General features: G+C 37.5%; 3 protein-coding genes across 10 annotated transcripts; 1 reads left to right on the top strand and 2 right to left on the bottom strand.

Annotated features, from left to right (window-relative positions):
* The first annotated feature begins 2,010 nt into the window (after positions 1 to 2,010).
* On the top strand, positions 2,011 to 9,303 carry LOC124407444 (drebrin-like protein). Of its 4 annotated transcripts, XR_006929312.1 has the most exons (7): positions 2,011 to 2,290; positions 3,142 to 3,310; positions 3,634 to 3,866; positions 4,515 to 4,692; positions 4,815 to 5,603; positions 8,078 to 8,236; positions 8,693 to 9,303. XR_006929312.1 is itself a non-coding variant. In XM_046883567.1 (6 exons), the coding sequence occupies exons 1-5, from the start codon at positions 2,208 to 2,210 to the stop codon at positions 5,586 to 5,588; spliced, it is 1,425 nt and encodes a 474-aa protein (XP_046739523.1). In that variant the 5' UTR covers positions 2,011 to 2,207; the 3' UTR covers positions 5,589 to 5,603; positions 6,519 to 6,666. The 4 variants fall into 4 exon arrangements, 3 of the variants coding, with proteins under 3 accessions (XP_046739523.1, XP_046739521.1, XP_046739522.1); XM_046883567.1 differs by lacking the exons at positions 8,078 to 8,236; positions 8,693 to 9,303 and adding an exon at positions 6,519 to 6,666 and having other exon boundaries at positions 3,154 to 3,310; XM_046883565.1 differs by lacking the exons at positions 8,078 to 8,236; positions 8,693 to 9,303 and adding an exon at positions 6,519 to 6,666.
* Positions 9,223 to 11,904, bottom strand: LOC124407445 (cleavage and polyadenylation specificity factor subunit 4). Its single transcript, XM_046883568.1, has 4 exons — positions 11,685 to 11,904; positions 11,176 to 11,379; positions 10,321 to 10,510; positions 9,223 to 9,700 (listed from the first exon to the last, which is right to left on the bottom strand). The coding sequence occupies exons 1-4, from the start codon at positions 11,785 to 11,787 to the stop codon at positions 9,319 to 9,321; spliced, it is 879 nt and encodes a 292-aa protein (XP_046739524.1). The 5' UTR covers positions 11,788 to 11,904; the 3' UTR covers positions 9,223 to 9,318.
* A 1,589-nt stretch (positions 11,905 to 13,493) lies between these two features.
* LOC124406659 (zinc finger CCCH domain-containing protein 18-like) lies at positions 13,494 to 19,949 on the bottom strand. Of its 5 annotated transcripts, none has more exons than XM_046882158.1 (8): positions 19,612 to 19,947; positions 18,576 to 19,096; positions 17,374 to 18,368; positions 16,760 to 17,253; positions 16,396 to 16,655; positions 15,496 to 15,897; positions 14,189 to 14,569; positions 13,494 to 14,010 (listed from the first exon to the last, which is right to left on the bottom strand). In XM_046882158.1, exons 3-8 carry the CDS (start codon positions 18,350 to 18,352, stop codon positions 13,599 to 13,601), a joined length of 2,928 nt encoding a protein of 975 aa, XP_046738114.1. In that variant the 5' UTR covers positions 18,353 to 18,368; positions 18,576 to 19,096; positions 19,612 to 19,947; the 3' UTR covers positions 13,494 to 13,598. The 5 variants fall into 5 exon arrangements, with proteins under 5 accessions (XP_046738114.1, XP_046738113.1, XP_046738115.1 ...); XM_046882157.1 differs by having other exon boundaries at positions 18,634 to 19,096; XM_046882159.1 differs by lacking the exon at positions 18,576 to 19,096 and having other exon boundaries at positions 14,189 to 14,515; positions 19,612 to 19,948.
* Positions 19,950 to 20,071: the final 122 nt, after the last annotated feature.

The following is a 20,071-nucleotide window of genomic DNA, read 5'->3' as shown; positions in this document are numbered from 1 at the left end:
AACTAGGTGAATAAACTATAGGATAAACACGTTGCTGTTACGTGTTGTTTTGATTTTGACGACACTTCGTCTACGGTCTTATTATGGCGGGCCGAGGTAAGGGGGAGTATCCCCGTGTATAGAAAGTGTTCGTAAAGTGGAGTACATTCATACATACATATGAGATGGTGCTGCTGTAGCAAAAGCGACACATTTAAAAATAAAAGCGCCAAGAATTGCTATAGCAGGACAGAATTAAATGGATAAAGATAGATATCCGCTTTGTGAAAGCGTTGTTTCCAAAAAACTTATTAAATGACATTTACAAGTCCCAATTAAATGAAGTTATTTTTTCCATTTATTAAGTCTAACGCTAATAAATTAAAAATTCAGGATTGAAATATTTATTTAAAGAGTAAAATTTCTATTTATATTTTTACTCAAAAAATTATCGGAAAACAACCTACATCCTCTACCTGGACAACTTTTTACACCACAAACGCTACCATATTAATCCATATACGAAGGGTAGAGGTATGTATGTACAGCATGAGAGTGAAGTAATCAGCGATAAGATCCGTGGTTGCTGTCGTTCGACAGCAGTGGAGCTTCATGCAACAAATATGCCTTTCTAGTAACTTTTGGTTTATCGCAAGTTACTCGTAACTGTCTATAAGTCGTACTAAAGTTAGACGTAGTTAGTGAAGATTATGAAATAGAAACGGAAAAATTTGTAGCGGGTTGGTCGGATGTTATAGCATTCTCCTTCTTGAATTTATGAATATGAATTTAGCCGACAAAACATCAAACCAATCTAGTTTAATTAATGGAATCATTTGCAGTTCGTCTGTAGACGATTGTAGTGCAGTTAGAATTGTTTGATAGCGAGCCGATCTTTTTGAAAGAAATAATAAAAAATTCTAGCCGACAATCATGTATAAAGTTCAACATTGTCAATATATTAATTTTATGAAGCCGTCCCGAAAACTATAACCGGCACACTCCGGTTCCGGAGTCAGGTCACCAAAAACCACTTACGTCACCGACCCGACGTTAACAGTCTCGGACACTTCTGGTCGTCACCAAATTAGGTCGTCACCATGTCTAGAGCTCGCTGCTCGCTGCTCGACTGACTAATCTGAAACTAAGCGCGCTACGATTCTCCCCGATTGTAGCGCCCCACTGTGGCTAACCCAAGAAACTTTTGAACGACAATACCGGGTCCGTTACTCTTATACAACTTACAATAATTCAACTCAACTCGCTATCTGTCGGTACCGCAACGAAAATATTTTTATTCTCCCATTTTAAGTAAAAATTTCTTCCTCTGTATTAACAAGAAGTTGAACAAAAATTTATATATATATATATATACATATATATTTTTTTTTAATATGGTTGATTTCAATTAGTTCGCAGATAGCATTTTGTCGCGAATCCACGTAATGGCATCACCTGGGGCGCATGCATCACCCTGCCGGCAGACCACTACCTATATGTTTCCGCCATTGTAGGTAGACTTGCGCATGTGCGCTTTTGAGAGAGGCTTGCTGCAGATTTGTGGCGGATGACATGTATGTTCTGCCGCAAAAAAGCAACACCAGTTCACCGATAACCGAGCTAATTTTTACCATATACGGAAATTCCGAATAATGTGCGATCACTAACTGCTTCCCTTTCCTTTGCAGCTGCTCATCATGGCGCTGAATGTATAAATTAGAAAATGCATCAGCCGGGTTATATACAAACCACGTTATAGTTTGTGCACTCGCGAGAAGGTTGCAAGGAAAAACCGTTGAATCACCACCTATCATGCAGTAGACCTTAGAGCATATCGACAGCAGTGCAGCAGCATGGTACGATCATGCCCGATTCTACCGTAAAATGCAGCCGAACACGTCCATGATCGGATGCTACAGAAAATGCTACCTGGGTTGGTGACAAATGCCTTAGCAGTTAGGTGCTGGGAAGTCCTTTTTTACCGTACGAGTAAAAACTTGACGAATCCCTAGGGACTTTAGATACGTACAGTGGTTACACACATTAGTAGCAGTCGGGCGTTGACTGTCATTCCGCTGACAGGTAAAATCAAAAGAAAAAAATATGGGCATTTATGTATAACGTTACATGCACATTCGTGCACCTGTGTGAACACCCTCGGTATCACTTGGGCCACATAATATTTCTTATTCACTGTTTTCCGGCATTGATATGTATTAAATATCAAAATGTCAGTGAATCTGACGAAAAATCAAGAATCGCTTAGCGCTGCATGGCGAAGCGTAGTCGACGACAAATCCACCACAGATTGGTAAGTCGTGCTTTTAATATTTATACGCATCGAGAAGCGTGTTTCCTCTTATCTTACCGTCAAACAGGATTTTAACCGACTATAAAGAACGATGTCTATATTTCTACCTACGTCATAATATGACTCACCGGCATTTAGAAATCAACGAAGTATATTTAATGATTTATAAACACCTTAAACCCTTACTTTTCTGTTTGTTTAACATTGACCACGGTCGTATGTGACTAACCATTTTTGTTTCTTTAGTCGTGAAATTCAATGCTTCCCGATTAAGCCGATAGTGGCGTGTAATAAGTTATTTAGCCTAATAAGTTTTATTTATAATAACAGCAATGTCGTCAGCATGTTCAGTAAGTACAGTAACACCTCGATTACTAGAAAAATTGAAACAAAGAACATCCTGAAAAAGTGATATCACTGTTTATATATATTTAATATAATCTACACATATTGTATTGATTTAAATTAACAGTTATCAATTGCATCTGTTCACGTATATAACGATGCCGTATCAATGAAAAAGCATTATTTAAAACCATTGCATTGTTATTATGTCACCATAAAGAAATATAGAATTTTTGTAACACATTGTAAGCATGGACAAGTTTGAGACTCCTTGAGTTATACACGTGATCAATCTATTGACAGTTAAATGACTTCTTAAAAATAATACAAAACAATGTTCACAGTAATTTCAGGTACAGAGCTTGGTTAATCCAGATTTTACTGTACTTCATTTAATAGAACAATTCACGTCTTTAGCCCATACGGATATGTATATTATTTTCATACGTATGAGGCAATGGCGGGAAGGAAATTATGCCACCTGCAGCATTCATATTCACTTTCAGGGCTCTATTTAGTTACGAAGGTCAAAGTAACGATTTGAAGGTAGTCAGCACAGGAGATGGAGGACTACAAGAAATGATCGAAGAATTAAACAGTGGCAAAATAATGTACGCATTCTGCCGTGTCATTGATGAAAAAACAAGTCTGCCAAAATGTGTTTTGATAAATTGGGTAAGGAGATGATAACTATCCTATTATCAGAATGAAATGCAATTGAATTAGGAACGTTTTGTATTTGCCTACGATTATCTACCTTCTTATATCAAAGGCTAAGAGTTGAAAAGGTTAAACCCACAACTATTAAAATATACCATATACCATAATGCCCGAAATATCATTGAAGGTAGAAAAACCGTGGCTTACACTATTTTTGCACTCAATCTCTTCATTCTTTCATCTTGTAATAAAAATTACAAATTTTCGCTTCAAGATATTCATCGCATTGAATAAGAAATCATTTTACTATCTAATTATTTTCTTGGTTCAAAACATAGCAGGGAGAAGGGGCGCCAATAGTGAGGAAAGGAACATGCGCTAATCACATCAGGGATATAGAAAAACTGTTAAAAGGAGCTCATGTAACTATAAATGCACGTACAGAAGAAGAGGTCGAAGTTGACCTAATAATGGACAAATTAGCCCGTGCCACTGGCTCCAGCTATAAGTTTAATGAACCTCGAGGTGAAAATGGTGGCCAATTAGGTCCGGTCGGCACCACGTACCGCAGGTTAATATAAACTTCAATGATTTACAGAAGTTCGTTTATTTATATTGGTCAACAAGTTTGTAAAATAATCCACACATCATTTTTTAGATGTGATTTTATGTGCTAGCACAGTGTAAATAGCATCATGAAAAGTTGGTAATTCTTGATGACTAGAAAGTAAAAATGAGTTCTATATGTCTCCACTTTACTCTTTAGAAAATATTAAGACTGAGTTTTAGGGACCTATTAGAACAGCTTGTCAGCAATTATTACAAAAGCAAAACTCGAACGAAATTTCAATTTGTATTCACTGAAAAAAAGCTATATTTTAGACAAATGATTAAGAAAACAAAGAATCACATGGATAAGTTAAAATCTCAACAAGGCCTATTTCAAGAGAGACTGATTTTACCAAATATTTCATCATTAAAATCTAATATTCTTTCTTACAATTTTCTCTCTTCCTGCAATAGAACTTCTTCTGAGAGAAAAGATATTTTCACAAATAAAAGTGGACTGTACAAATATTCACGTGATTTTCTTCAGAGATTTTAGAAAACTGTTTTTTGCAAAAAGAGAAACTTAATAGTTAGTTGAGTAAATCCCTGGACTTGTTTATTTCATTTGATAACTGATTATTATTGTAATCAATATTCATTTCTGGTTTAGAGTGATACCTGAACAGGAAATAAATGCCAGCGAACGTGACCAGTTCTGGCAGCGAGAGGAACTCGAGGAAAAACAAAGACTTGAAGAAGAGCGTTTACGACGAGACCAGGAACGTCTAAAACTTGAACTAGAACGTCGTTCTAGAGAAGAAAAAGAAAGCGAGCTTAGAGATGCTCAGGTAAAAAATGAACGTGCTAACCCTTGAAGAAATTTGCAAAATCACCAAAATAGACAATTTGAATACTATCAATTAAAATGCCATTAATGAATTTCACCTTCTTTTCCTGATTTCGGGAGCAGGTTACAGCTAAGGAAAGTATAGTAACAAAACACAGACAAGCAGAGTTACGAGCTGAAGAGATCACAAATTTCCGAAATCAACAGAACACTGAAACTCAACGAAGCACTGACTCAGATGAAGAAAGAAAATCGCGCAGCGAAGAATTACGTAGGCAACGTAGTAAAGAAACACAGCAACTTATCGCGCAGCGAACGATAAATGCGAGAGCTGTTTTTGAGCAAAATACAGCAGCTGGCCAAATGAAGAGCATGTCATTTGTCCCAAAGGCTAGTGAGCTTGAAACTCGTGTCGAATCGAACAATATTGTTAATCGGAACATGGAAAGTGTTAGTGAAGTAAATACTGACCCACAAATACCAATTGAAAATGTCGGGAAAATAATAGGAACAGAGCCAGGAATCCCGCAATCTCAGGTTGACGCTCCACTAGCAGCGCAGATTACTGCCTCTCCACAAAGTCAACCCAAGGATAGTAAATCGCATAATGCTCAGCCTGATATAGAAGAGACTGCAGAGCTCAACGTTCAGGAGACCGAAACTGAGCTATATAACCAGCTGGAAGAAGGCTCGTACGTTTATTTCGACCCGAATAACGAAGGAATGAAAGCAAGAGCTCTCTACGATTACCAAGCTGCTGATAATACCGAGATTACATTCGACCCTGGAGATGTAATCACGCATATTGACGCAATAGATGAAGGATGGTGGCAAGGGTTAGGACCCGATGGAACCTATGGTTTATTTCCAGCAAATTACGTAGAAGTTATTGAGTAATATTTCCAATGAAATGTGAGTATGGAGTATTTTTGTAACTCGTTTTTAGTGATGAAATACGTTATACAGGGTAATTTTTTTTTTAAATTTCCCAGGCCGAAATCTCATGAGTTCAAAGGCGGAGGGAATTTGGCTCTATTACATTTGTTTTAACTGCAAACTCCCAGCTCCCCCCCCCCCCCCCCCCCCCCCCCGGTACAGCTTGGATGCTCTAAAATCATACCTATGTTTAGGAGTATTTTTAGAGAAAATGAAGCCATTCAGAGCAATTTGAATTTGAGGGATTTATTGTTTATAGTTTCAAGAATATTTTAGAATTTTTTCATTGAAATTAATAACAAAATGGCGGCAAGGCGCATATAAGTAGCAAACAACTATGTTTTCAATCCGGTGGCAGAGATTCCTTGGTCAATTTTCATTCGATTGACTTGAAATTTTGATACAATCTTCAAAACTTTTTTATCAATTAGAGCTCGTAGCTAGATTTTTGAATTTTAATCTCAAAATTTATTTTATACTAATTTGTCTAACAATTTTTTGCTCATAATCGTATATATTTGAAAATGTTTTTTTTAACATTTGGGCTACAAGCTCGAACCCAAAAAGGTTTTCTAACTCTAAAAATTTTTTCTATCTGTTACAAGTTCGACAGTGATGTCAGGAGGTACGCCACTGCAAAAGTCTTCAAATTCGGAGCTACTCATATGCGTCATGCCGCCCTTCTGTTATTAATTTCAATGAAAAATTCTAAAATGTTCTTGAAACTATAAATAATAAATCCCTCAAATTGCTCGAATTGTTTTTGTTTCCTCTAAAACAAACTCCTGAAAATAGGTATGATTTTAGACCGTTCAAGCTGTAGCCCCCCTTAATGATGAGTAAGAGTTAGCTTGGTTTTTTTGTTATGGAATGGTAAATTTTTTCTCACAGAATGTGAAACTGCATCAAATATGGCATTAAAAAGTATTGGCATGCAATAACACCTAAATTTGACAAGATATAAGACATGAACCAGGTGAAGTTGTACGGAGGGGACTCCTACAAGATACCGGTAACTCATCTGAACTGTAGAAAAACTCAAATATTGAAAGGAATCGTATTCCTATTCTTCTATGTATATGAAGCCGCAGTGACTAGACAAAGAGCAACTGAATAGTTTTTATTTGATTTCATTTGTCCTTGAAACATGATAACCATATTTTCCCCAGAATCCATAATCCCAATTTAGAGGATTTGATTGAATGTACCTTCATCTCCTAAAATGAATTTGAAAATCCTCTATACCTACAAATATGACGTTGGATTGCTAAATAAATTTCTATGGTTGTCTATTAAGCTGACTAATGCATTTGCATATTTTTTTGGAAAAGTGTTGAGGAAGATTGTCACCGATTTAAGCCCACTCATGTCATCTCTGAAGCAGTCCAAATCTACCTGAAGAGATGTAGGTACACTGAATATGTGCTCCAATAACCCTCAATAATGAATTCTCGGGAAAAACGGTTGTACTGTTTCCATAAAAAATGAAATGAAATAAAAAGAATCTAGCTGCTTTACAGCTAATCACTGCGACTTGATGTAAACGAATAATCTGACTTATTTCGATACCTGAATATTTGGGTACTTAAGTTTGTTTTTTCTATGTTAGAGTGACTCATCAACATCCAGCACAAACCTCTGGATCGAGATATGTGTAATTTAGAAACTATATACCCTTCATAACTTGAGCACCAAATAACCAGAGATTTTCAAATTCGACCTCTGGTCTCTAAATTTCTCAATATTTCTTTGCTGTGGTAGGATATCGATTTTGCATTTGCTTCTAACGATTACTCATTGGAATACCCAAAAACAAAATACAGCATTTTCCATACATAAATAAAGGAATAAAAACGGGTAAAATGTGTTTTCATGGTTCGCTCGATATTTCATAGGCCCAATGCGATATCACCTTGATTTTTGTCTCGTAAAGTTTTCAGTGTGGCAAACTGTAATATGCGTTTGTCACTAACAATTCGTGAGGCATGCAAAGTGCACTGGATGGAGATCTTAATATGTCATAATTAGATTTTCTAGATGAGTGTAGTGTTTGCAGCCAGAAAATGCAGATTCTATTTTCCGTTTTTTTTTCCATAGTTTAGTTTTTTGAGTCTGTATTATCTGTACATATTTTGTAATTTTTAGTACACATTTATCCGCCCCCCAGTCATAATCCATCAAGCATGGGCCACAGGTATGCAGTACATTTTTGAAAGGAAAAATATCCCATTCCAGAAAAAAAACATGCACTTGACTCTTACCTGTCGTTAACGATAGCACTTGCAACAAATGACATACAGCCAAATTCTTTCTCCCTTCAAACTCTGAATATTTTGTGATTCAAGTTTTTTCACATCACGTAGAAAAACTATCCCATATGTTTATTTCAGCTCATGAAACTTGCGCAAAAAACATTCATATTTTGTAATACAGTATTTTTCACATTTCAGATATATTTACGTTTGATGGCAGCTTGCCGGCGGTGACAACTTTGCACTGTGTATGGTATTCCTGTTCAAGAATTTTACAGCAGACACTGGGGAGGGTCAAAAACTACTTTGCTGATTTTCACTGTTTCTTACTCCTGCATTGTTGTGTAATCGTGGAAGGTAAAAATGAGTTTAGGGGTTACACGCTATAATATTTCTTTTAATATAATAAAAGATATATTTCAATCAAACTTAAGGTATATGAAAGAACAATATTTGAACTATATTTTGTAAAATTTTTATCCAAAAATGTTCAGAATTCAGTCGTTCCAAACTGATTTTCAAAGACCCAGTATTTCTACGCTGGACACGATAATTCTTGCTAGCTTCTGAAATCACAAAACTACATATTTTCTGTTAGTAGGTAAATATAAGTAGCGAATGAACGAAGGATTTTTTTTCTTTGATTACAACTTATTTTACAAGGCAATACATAGTGTAATGTGTACCCAAAATTGTACTTTTTTGCATACAACTCTGCCAAAAATTCAAACTTCAATCCTTTTAAAAATCCTTCATTCACTCACTAGCTATATTCACCTACTAATAGAAAATATTTGGTTTTTTTTATTTCAGATGAAGCTAGCGGGAGTTATCGTGTCCAGCGCGAAAATACAGGCTCTCCGAAAACCAGTTCAGAACAACTGAGTTTTCAACATTTTTTGATAAAAATTTTACGAAACACAGTTCAAAAGGTTGGTCTCTCACATACCTCAAGTTTGATTAAAATAATTCTTCTATTATATTTAAAAAAAAATAAGAAAAAATGGATTATTTCAAAGTTCAAAACCCACGTAACCCCTTAAAATGATCAGACTATGTCTGGCCGTATTTTTATAATTGTTTAGCCTTCATATGAAATTTCAATTTCAAGAATGACATGCAAACCAAAGGAAATTACTGTTTTCTTTACCTATGAACCTCCTTGTACATTGTTAACTGCAAAACTAAAACTGTGACGTGTAAGCCAGTGAGAATCCGAAGAAATTGTTTTCTTCGATTTTTTTGTCAGCCACCCTCATTGTACATCTGATATAAAATTGCGATGAAATGTTCTTTTTTAACTCCCGAGTTTCAGACTAACCGCTCTATGTACAATATAATTATTTTATTCTTATTTTATTATATTACGCAGAAGTACCATTATATTCAAGTGATTTCAAAGAATAAAAGAATCATATTTCCAACATATTACGAAACACTCATCGTCTGTAGCTTGGATTTTGACCGCTGGCAGCTGCCGCTGCCCCTCCAGTGTGACTAAGGAAAGCTAAATGTCCCTTCGGACATTTATTTGCATAATGTCCTTTTGTACCGCACTTGTAACATGTCACCTCCTCCAAAGGTTTCTGAGGTCCTCGTGGAGGGGGACCGCTGTGTGAATTGATGTGGTGATGTGGAGGATGTGCTCCCTGGCCCCCACCCTCCATTTCCTGCCTTGCCTGAGCTTCTCTAATATCAGGAGGCATCTTGTTGCAGTAGATTGCTTTGTGACCACCTTCACCACAAAAGTGGCATGTTATCATCACTTTCTTTCCTTCCTTTGGTTGCATATCCTGGACTGCAGGCAGCTCAAAACGAGGACTGGAACAAAACGTGAATAATTGAATCGAATGCAATTGCTGAGAGCAGTCCGAAATATTATATTCGAGTGTACAGTCCATACTAAAAATAACTTGGTGGTATGAGCTACATGATATACATGATAAGTTTGGTATCTTCCATGATATGCTTTGCACCATAAAAGATCCAATTCGACCTATTTTTCAAACAGCAAAACAGGTCATTTTCCCTTTCGCAACAAAGTAAAAAACTTCCAGCAAAATTGAAATATAACAACGTTACCTTGGAACGAAAACATCACACATTGAAAAAAAATATTGAGTCGAAATTCTTTTACCTTTGCATATGGTCTGTAATTGAAAAATCGGCTGTTTGCAAACAATCGTATTGTAAAAAGCCTGACTCCTGAATATCAAAATGTACGTAAAAAAAAAAACCTTAGATTTCAAGTCTATCAAAGATTTTCAAGATTTCAAGTATCTGTAATAGTTGTATCTCGAAAACAATGCAATACTGTGATAAGCCGAAATCACATTGTTTTAAAACAGAAAAATTAAATTCTCTAATTCTGTAATATGAAATTTGTTGTTAGATAAAAATAAACGATATACAGATGATAAATAGATATTTTTGTGACTTACTGCATGAATTTACAGTTTGGTCCTTCTGGGCAAAACCCGGCGAGATACGCCATACATAGAACCCTTCGTACATGCCTATGCCGACAGAGAGGACCATGTCTGCAGAATCCACGATCGTACCAAGGGCAATCCCGAACTTTTGTCTCAGGATCAATGTGCAGAAACGGACATTCTTTGTTGTGGCACGCATCTGCGATCAAGGATTAACATTCTCTGAATTTTCATAATCTACGACCAGAGCACTGTCTTAGAATGGATTTCATTGAAATCGAAAATTCGACAAGAATACAATTGAGGAATATATTTTTCATTAGCAGCATATTTGCTAGAATCTATATTCCACTTTTCCAAAGTATTTTTTAAAATACAATTCATAATTGTTTTCTAAAAAAAAATTCGAATGTTTTTTCTTATTCTGATCTTGCACAAGACAAGGCACCACATGTTTCATCCAGGTGAATAGCTGTAACGACAACTGACTACCAAAATTGAAATAAAAAATATCACTTTTTATTTTTTTGCCATAAATTCTTACAGAATAAATTATTTTGCGAATTAACTCTTTGTTAATTGTATAGGTAAAACTTAACTTTGAATGACTTTTCATACATAAATATCAAACAGGTATTCATACATGAATATCAAACAGGTAAGAGAGAAATGAAGAATGAGAAAGCATATACCATTACATATTTGTCACTTGACAATCAACATTTTTATGTAATCAAGGTCTGTTTGCGGCAAAATATTCAGAAGGTAGCAAGCAAATCGGGAAACAGTGTTACGACATAAGCAAGTTCTTATCAATGCGAAATGTGAAAACAACAATGAATAGTATATAAAGTGATCTCTTACTGAATCGGGAGTAGAAGTAGCATTCGGGCATCTTAGTCATGTCATATTCGTGAAGGAACTCGCACTGGTCTCCCTTTTTGCAGAGGCCTCGCAGCCAGTGTTTACACACAATGGTTCTGTCCCCTCTAACATGTCTAAATGGGCAAGACCCTCCCTTGACGCAGGTTCCTCGTGGATAAAATTGACATACTGCTGCTATGGATTCTGTGAAAGGTTTACAAACTGATAAAGTATAGTCTTAGAGCGATATCATCCAGAATTAGCAGTTAAATTTTGACAGCCAGGTTGTTTACTTTGAGTACCTTGATGAGGCGGAAATGGTAAAATAATAATATGCCATATCAAAGAGAAACAAAAACGAATCCAAGTTTAGCGGTTTAGTATAACCGCGTAAACTGAAACAGTAAAGTATGAAATCAGGGATATAATATCAATGTTTTTCTGCCATATAAGACGCGCATGAATCGAGCATAACCTCAAATTGTATGGCTAAAACGCATAATACATACTGTCCATCCCCGTGAAGGGTAACGGCAGGGCTCCATACTGTTCGTCCAGAGCGATTTCTATGTCAAATTTCATGTGCTCCACGTTAGCTACGATGCATTCCATTTTTAAACCAAATTATTCTCCACTTGTCACGTTGAATTCGCATCTCAGCTTACAAGGGTAGCCATATTCAAATTTTCAACTACTGCCTGGGCATGAATCAAATAAAAACCAACTAGGCAACACACCGCTTCAGCGTTGACTGAAAGCTTCAAGGACGATTTACAACACCCGTAGCCGTAACCCACTAGGGAATCTGTGCTATGGTTTACAGCGCTAACTGGTGACGCTGTAAGTAGAATGCGTTTCAGTAGAATTTAGCCAAACTTTATCTTCGTGCTTCATACGGAGGCGTTCCACGGACAGCCAATCCGGTACGCGTGAAGGGAATTTTGACCGGTATTCGTTGTACATGCAACCAATAGCAAAGGTTGTACTGTACAGAGTTGTAACTCACGAGACTTTAAATTGTTTTGGAAACTGAAACGTTTACTGAAGCAGTTACTGTTACGGACATTGTAAACCGTCCTGTTCTTATCCAACACCCACGCGCAACGAACGACATTTATCTGACGAATTAGACAGTAAGGTCTCGTGCCTTTCTTTCCCACTGATTGTTTCAAACAGGTTCATTGAAATCGTCGTACTATAAATGATGACAGATAAGTAATGTTCATCAATGCCTTCATGTTCCGGATAGCTTGTTTTCGATTTGAATTTACACCATACACTACTAATTAACGCTTGATATTTTATTTAACTGAATTTATTGTTTAGTACGAACTGTTTACAAATAGAAAATTTCAGATTATTACTTAAGGATTGGAACGGTGGAATTAAGTAATTGCTCTGATGGAGTAACGTTTTCTCATCAAACTGGATAATGTCAACACGTAACAATGGATTAAAATAAAAGTATGCAAATGGCTTGTGCCAAGAGATTAGGTCTGAGTCAAAAGTCAACTGGTCGAATCTGGGGGCACGAACCAAGAGAGCAAATCTGCGCTCAGTGGCCGTATTTATACGGATTGGTAATCACAAACTTTCATCTCCACTTTTAATTTTATCGTTGAAGAGCAGGATTTCTTATACCGATTTAAAATACCCAGTAAAAAACGCTATAGAGCCCCTGTACAATGAGACGAAATAATAAATCATAATAAAAATCAGCCAATTGTCACGCACTTTAAAAAAGCTACGCCAATCGTATTCAATTTCTTATTCCCTCTCATTATGTTAAGAGCTTAAGTATTTCTTCCATTTTTCTGATACTCCAATCGCAATTCAACTGCATGACCATGCTGAGGAATACTAGCCGGATGTAAACAAACCATAAATAAATACGGACACGATCACGAATCATGCAAGTAATTATCAGTACCTTTGCTAATATTCGAATCAGGAAGTAGTACAGGTAGGAGACAGAATACATTTTCCTAGCTGATGAAAAGAAGTGGAAGAAATTTCGCATTCAGAGCGCCAGAAAAGAAAGAAGAATCTTTTAATACCCAATATTATATTGTCGTCTTTCCTAATAACCCAGGATCTCGCAAGCCTAGTGTTGATATACACGCAATTCAAATGAGCACAAGCACGTATGCAGAAAAAGAGAGTCGTCTAATGAATGTATGTATAATTCTTCATATTTTAGAAAAAACAAATGCCGCTTCAATGAGGCTTCTCTTACGTTCCATTATAAACGGTACATGTTTTGTTTAAAAACACTTTTATCATACTTTACTAATTATTCTATGTAGTCAATCCGCTTATACAATTAATATTAGCATGTTTATTTTTATAGTATAATCATAACAGCTAATTATGCAACTTCAAACTAATGTACGTAATATTCCCTGAATTATACCGCGATTAGGTCATACTTTAGAACGTTTACGAGCAATCGCATCTTCCACAGCTTTAAGCTGTTTCAATAACTCCTCACGACGAGAGCTCGCCTTTTTAGCAGCTTTTGCAGCTGCCGCTGCTGCACTAGCCTTGCTATCAACATGCGGCGGAGATTCCGCCAGCCTTTTCTTTCCTGCAATAGTGGCGCTGCGATCAACTTTTTTCACAGCTACTGTATTATTTGATGGCTTTAATGTAAGCTTGATCTGTTGCTTTGTTCCGCTCAATTTCAAGGCATCTATGCCCTTCGATTCTTTACGATTTTGAGGCGGCGAAGAACCCTTTCGTCTCCTCGTACCGCTTGAAGATGACGAATAGCTTGATTCACTTGAATCACTACTAGTGCCACTGCTATCGGAACCAGAACTGCTGTGTGACGACCTGAAAAAAAAATCATGCTCTAACTTGCAACTATTCTTTATACTTCAAATTCTGACGAATACGTAGTAACTGATGTAGGTCAATGCGCAATTAAAGATGTCAAATTTACACCTTAACGACGTAAAAAATTAATTAAAAACTAACCGAAATCAGCTAAAAATTAAATGATTATCGTTACCTGGAACGTGAGCGACTTTTGATGACTTTTGCAACAGCAGCTGCAGCAATGGCAGCTTTGTCTCTGGTCTTTTCATGATGACGTTGATGCGAGGAGAGGGGGCTTGGAGCGGGTGGATTAAGACCTGCACGTCGGTGCAGGGTACCAGTTGTGGGAGATATGGACCCCTTTGGGGGGCGTGGAGATGGCGCCGGTGGGTTCATCAGCATGGCTCCTCTCTGAGGTTGAACTGTCGCAGGCGCAGGGATGGAAGGTGAAGGTGATGTAGGAGGCTTCCCCCCCTTGCCGCCTGGGCGGGACCTAGAGGGAGGGGAAGGAGATCGGGACCTGGACAGGGAGTCATAAGAGCTGTAGCTAGAGCGACTCGAGCTACGGCTAGAGCTAAAATAATTATATCACTCTCATATTCAGATTTTTTAAACTTCCTAATGTCTTAACCGATCAATAATGCCGACAACTTAACAATTAGTGGGTTAAAGTAATATTTTTTGCAATAGGTTCAGAAGTGTAAATTGAACGCAAACGAAACGGAATTTTTTTTACAAAAAACTGAAGATCATATAACATCTGCTAATGACTTAAAACATGGTATAAATCCAGGACGGTATGGGTTATTAGATTGTTACTAGCAGCATTGATCGTTTCTGGGATAATTTTGTGTTTTTCAACCACATTGTAAGAGTATTGAAACAACAATAGATATGATGGGCTTTTTGGATAGAAACAAATGGTATATTGTATTAAATGATGAAATACGAAGATAAAGGATTAGTTTAAAAAAAAAAGGCTGTTCATTACAACAAATTCAATGTTTCCGCTTCGATTTATAGTTTGCTATCAATAAACGATAGTATTAAAAATGAAATGTAATTACAAATTGGTGGTTTTCTCTTGGACCTGATAAAAATGCAAGCATCAAAAACATGTACGTTTTAGTCAATATTATTCAACCTTCCCACTGTCATACCATGTGTTTCTAATGAAAAATCTGTTACTCTGTTTTGCGACTGCAAATCACTTGTTTACTATGATATCAATGTATACTCGAGCTAGTGAGAAAACAGACTTACAATCAAGAGAAAGCTTATCTGTTTCATTCAGATCTGGTAGAGAGGTGGAAACAAAGAGCATTACCATAAATTACCGAAAGCTCAAAATACTAGGTAGCATGTAGTTGTGTTTCTCGTTTCTCTTAGATTTTTTGTCTATGTAAAGTAAGTCTGTTCTTTCATAGGATGGAGTAGTAAACTGAGCAAAACGAAGTGAAATTGAAAAATAAGAATTGGCAATATGTAAATATTGCTAACCTTGTAGAAGAGTATGAAGATCCCGAGGAGTAAGATTGCCTTCTTGGCCTTCTGGTTGCAGCAGGATTACGCCGTATGGCTGATGGGGATTTGCGCCGCATCCAGGGATCTGCCCACTCGTCTCCTCTTCCTCTCTCGGGCGCAGGTGGCTCTTCTTCTCTCCATGGTTTGTTTGGCGGAATACGTTCCACTATTACCTCCCTCGAGGGACGTTTGTGCTTCTTTTCGTACTTTTCATAGTATTCTCTTTCCCTGTCACGTTCTCGTTCCCTCTCTCTTTCCCTTTCACGTGGATGTGGAGGTGGGGAAACTGAGTGTGGAGCAGCTCGCGGTGCGTTGTGATATTCTATGCGCTCTCTGTACTCTGGACCTGGGCGGGGCTCCGGTTTGTAGTGCACTCGTCTGTGCAAGCCAAGTTTGTCAGTAAATTTGAAATTACATTTTAGTTAGAATTGACTGCCTTAAGAGGGTATATACCAGTAGACTGAAAAAGTGATTGAATTTCGAAAATTCATACCTCGAAAAGCAATTATTCAATTTCATTGGGGTGCGCATTATACTGTTTTTAGAGATTTATTCATATTTTATTATATTAGAATCGATTAATAGGCAGCATTGTTATTGACAATAACGTCAAACATTGTGCTAGGTGACATGTTTTACAGTGTTCACGATATCTCAAAAACAGACTAATCGATTTCTTTCAAATTTAGACAATTTTATAGATAATATAGACAATATTCTTAGATAATTTGTCGTCTTTGTCAAAAAATGAAATTCAAGTGTTCTTCCAAAATTTAATTTTGAACTTGTTTACAAAAAAATATAATTAAGAAAAATGTGAAATCCATACTCCCTGAAGAATGACAATTTTACAATTATTTCTGGTTTCTTTCATACCTGTAATATTCTGGAGGCGCTGTCGGTGGTGGATAGTATCCTTCAGGTTCATCTATGTAGCGCTCAGGGGTAGTTCTTGGAAGAGGAGCACGCCGAGGCACTTCTCTTGGTGGCCAGCGCTCAGGGGGTGGTTCTGGGCTTGCAGCCCTTACATAATAACCAGCCTCTCGGTCCAATTCCTCCTGCCCAAGGCTAAGATTCATTTTTTTCTCTTCAAAATCCATGTCAGTTTCCTTTCGTTTATTCGCCTTCCTCATCATCTACAAAATCAACATATTGCGTAAGATCAGAGGTTCACAGACGTTTCTAAAACATACAATAAATATTGCGTGTGATTAAGGAACATTGGTCAAAGAAAAATCACCTCCTTGGCATGCCTCAAGCCTCGTTCCCAAGCTGATTCTGCTGGTGGTTCCTCTATTTTTGGAGCATGAGGATGTGCCCCGAATCCAGGCGGTGCCCGCATAATCGGAGGTCTTTCTATGTGAGGTCGAAACTCGTGAGCTCCAGAAGCATGCGGAGGGTAAGCCATGGGTCTGACCATATCAAACATAGTGTAATTTCCTTTATCAGTAACTCCGGGATGAAGAAACCTGCAGCTTACGCCCCACGTACACTGCCCTCTATTATAAAACCGACACACTGGTCTAGGCTCAGTTTCTTCTGGACGTGCATCGTCCCCGTCGCTCAACTCTCCCTCCTCCAATTCGGATTCTACTTTCTCACCATCCTCCTCACCTTCCTCTACATCGTTTATTTCACCTGATTCCTTACACTTTTCTTTTTCATTTTCTCTGTCCTTTGAATCTTTTTCCTTAATCTCTTTATTTTCTTTCACTGGTATCGTGTCCGTCTCACCTAAGGATAAATAAAATATATTAATCCAGCATGAGAGGTTATTTTTATAGAATGAAGCCTACCTTTTAGAATTACTGAAGCTTCTTCCTTTTAATAACTTTTAAAAATCAGGATACTTACCATCATCACGCTCATCTTTCCACTGTCCATCGGCTTCAAAATCAAGCTGTTCACTTTCTTCGACAAGAGTAACCGTTGCATTTTTCTCTTCTTTTTTATCGTCATTGACTCGTTGATCTTTTTCAGGTTCAGGTTCATCAACGCCATCCAAACTGTCAAGATCAGATACGTCAGACAAATCTTCTCCATGAGTCATTGGTGTGGGTTTAGATTTAGAAACAGGCTCTGGCTCATCGTCAATATCGCCATCAGATATCTGTTCTCCATCAAGTACTATAAAGGCGTTTGTTTTGGAGTTTGGTGAACGTTTCTCCAGCTTGGAAAATTCATGATCATCTGCTAACGAGGTATTCGACGATGATTTTAATGACTTTGGCGAGTCTCTAGGCGAGGACAATGTTTTATTTGAAGAATGTGTGTAAGTCGGAGACTTTGGCGACTTTGGGGACTTCGGCGAGTTGGGCTTAGACCGTGAGGTTTTAGGCGAGCTATTTCTAGATGCCTGTGATTTCGGCGAGTTATCTGCGGATTGCCCAGAATTCTGTGCAGATCCGAAAAACTTTGGAGAGTCAATATTAGAATGAGGCGACTTTGGTGAAGTTGGTCCTGATTGAATTGGCGACCCAGGCGAGCTTCTATCGGAGCGAGGTGATTCAGGAGAGTTGTGTTCTGAGCGATACGATTTGGGCGAGACTGGTGTTGATTTATCTGAGCTTCGGCTGGAACGAGGCGAGCCTGGGTCAAACCGTGGCGACTTTGGAGACACGGGACCAGACTGCTGTGACTTTGGTGATGCTGGACCTGATCTAGGTGACCTCAGAGACATTGGGCCTGGTGATTTTCCCCTTGAGGATACAGAGTGGTCGGAAGGAGACTGCGGTGCTGATTGGGATGAAATCGAACCATCTGGAGTCATTGCCCTACCTCGACAACTGTTGTAATCCTCCTCCGATGAACAATCAGATCCTGAATCGGACATTGTGGACTATTCTACCCTGTGGACAATCAGTATGGTTAACATTAGATTGTGACGATGTTTATTGAAAATTACAAGGGAGGCTTTCTTGTTTTAGCATTTGTGTGCGCAACAGGTTTAGAATTCCCTCACTTTACTTTTTTATTATTGCTGTTTTTCTTTTGGTGTTCTGTTTTCTCTTCATTTGTTTTGTTTCTTGTTTAAATTAATATCTAATCATACCTACCCCATTATAGCGTGATTATTCAGCTACATTTTTGTAGTTGCGTCGTGGCAGGGCTTACCTGTATCGTAAATAGCCCATGGGACTCGCTCTTGACTGGGAAATGCACGCTCCGTAACCTTGTCGGACATTTTTTAATTTACCACGTATCGTTGTAGACGTTTCGTATTTTGATTGGTTGTTCGAAGGTTTTTTTGTAACATTTATGTACTTTACTCAACTGATGAAGAACTTATTTATCACACAGATACAAAGTATACTTGTCGTTTCGATCCATTTCGGTTTCATTTTTTTTTTGTTATCGCGACTCGGAACTTCTCAACTTGGGTTTTTCTTGTCGTTGTAGGTTCTGTTTGGTCTTTTTTTTTATTAAGTAGTTATTTTAACTTCAACGTTTCAATCAAGCACAACACGAACTAAGGAAAACTTTTTATATCAAAACTGTTTGTACTGCACTAGATATACAAATACTATAGAGCAAGAAAACTTTTTTGCTTTTTAAATGTATATATTATTTATAGAACCTGAAAAAATCCGTTGTTTCCAATATCTTTCGAGAGAGACATATACATATTATTATCACAAGGTTAAATACATTACCATGTCATATGTGGACCAAGGATAAAAGCAGAGTATCATTGAAATGTTGAATCATTGGAGAAAATGTAATAAAACAAAAATGTCAATTCAAATTATTTTCATTATTGCATTTAATCCTCGATCCCTTTGAATCTCATAAAGGAATAATAATTCAATATAGCGTATAAGAATACACAACCGTTTTGCCTTGACTGCACACGAGCCAATAACAACAGCATTGACGTTGGATATTGTTTTCACAACTTTCGTTAGTCCATTTTTTTTCCATTTTCTGTTCGACCGTTAAACGGTTGGCAATTACTAGGCGAAGAATCTTTTAGGTTACTTGTGGTTCGTGAGAATCTGCTTCAATCTATTCAGTTCCAGGCTGTTATTATGGTCTCGTGATAAACGGCGCATTTTTCACTTTGATTTTGACCAAACATTTATCAAACCTTACCTTCGACCCTCGTGCACCTCTGTTAAGGCCAAAGAGACTCCAACGAGGTTCAAAGCGGCCGGCGTCACCTGCAATCCTGGCTAGTTTGTCCTTCAGCCTTTCAGCAGCGACTCCAAATACTGAATTCCCGATGTCCAGGCCACTTTTTGTTTAAGCTCATGGAAATGATTGAGCTTTCGTATATTTATAATGAGGTATTAAATCCTTTTATTCGACAGTGGACAAAGAAAAATTCGATAATTCACACGACAACCGAATATTCCTATCCCTCACTAATATTACTTCCTGCTCACTCCCATCACCACCGCGATTCACTCGGCAAAATTTTTTGCCATAGAAAAACCAGCATATTGAGGTGGTGACGTCACTTTTTAGTTCCGGCCATTGCACAATGACAATTCGGCGCCACCGTAACTTCGTTGAAGATAGTTGAAGACCAAGCTTAATAGAGAATTTATGT

The sequence above is a fragment of the Diprion similis genome, chromosome 6 (assembly GCF_021155765.1).
Source record: "Diprion similis isolate iyDipSimi1 chromosome 6, iyDipSimi1.1, whole genome shotgun sequence".
Classification (NCBI taxonomy): domain Eukaryota; kingdom Metazoa; phylum Arthropoda; class Insecta; order Hymenoptera; family Diprionidae; genus Diprion; species Diprion similis.
Note: the sequence above shows the minus strand (reverse complement) of the source record. Positions and strands in the feature narration are given on the sequence as shown.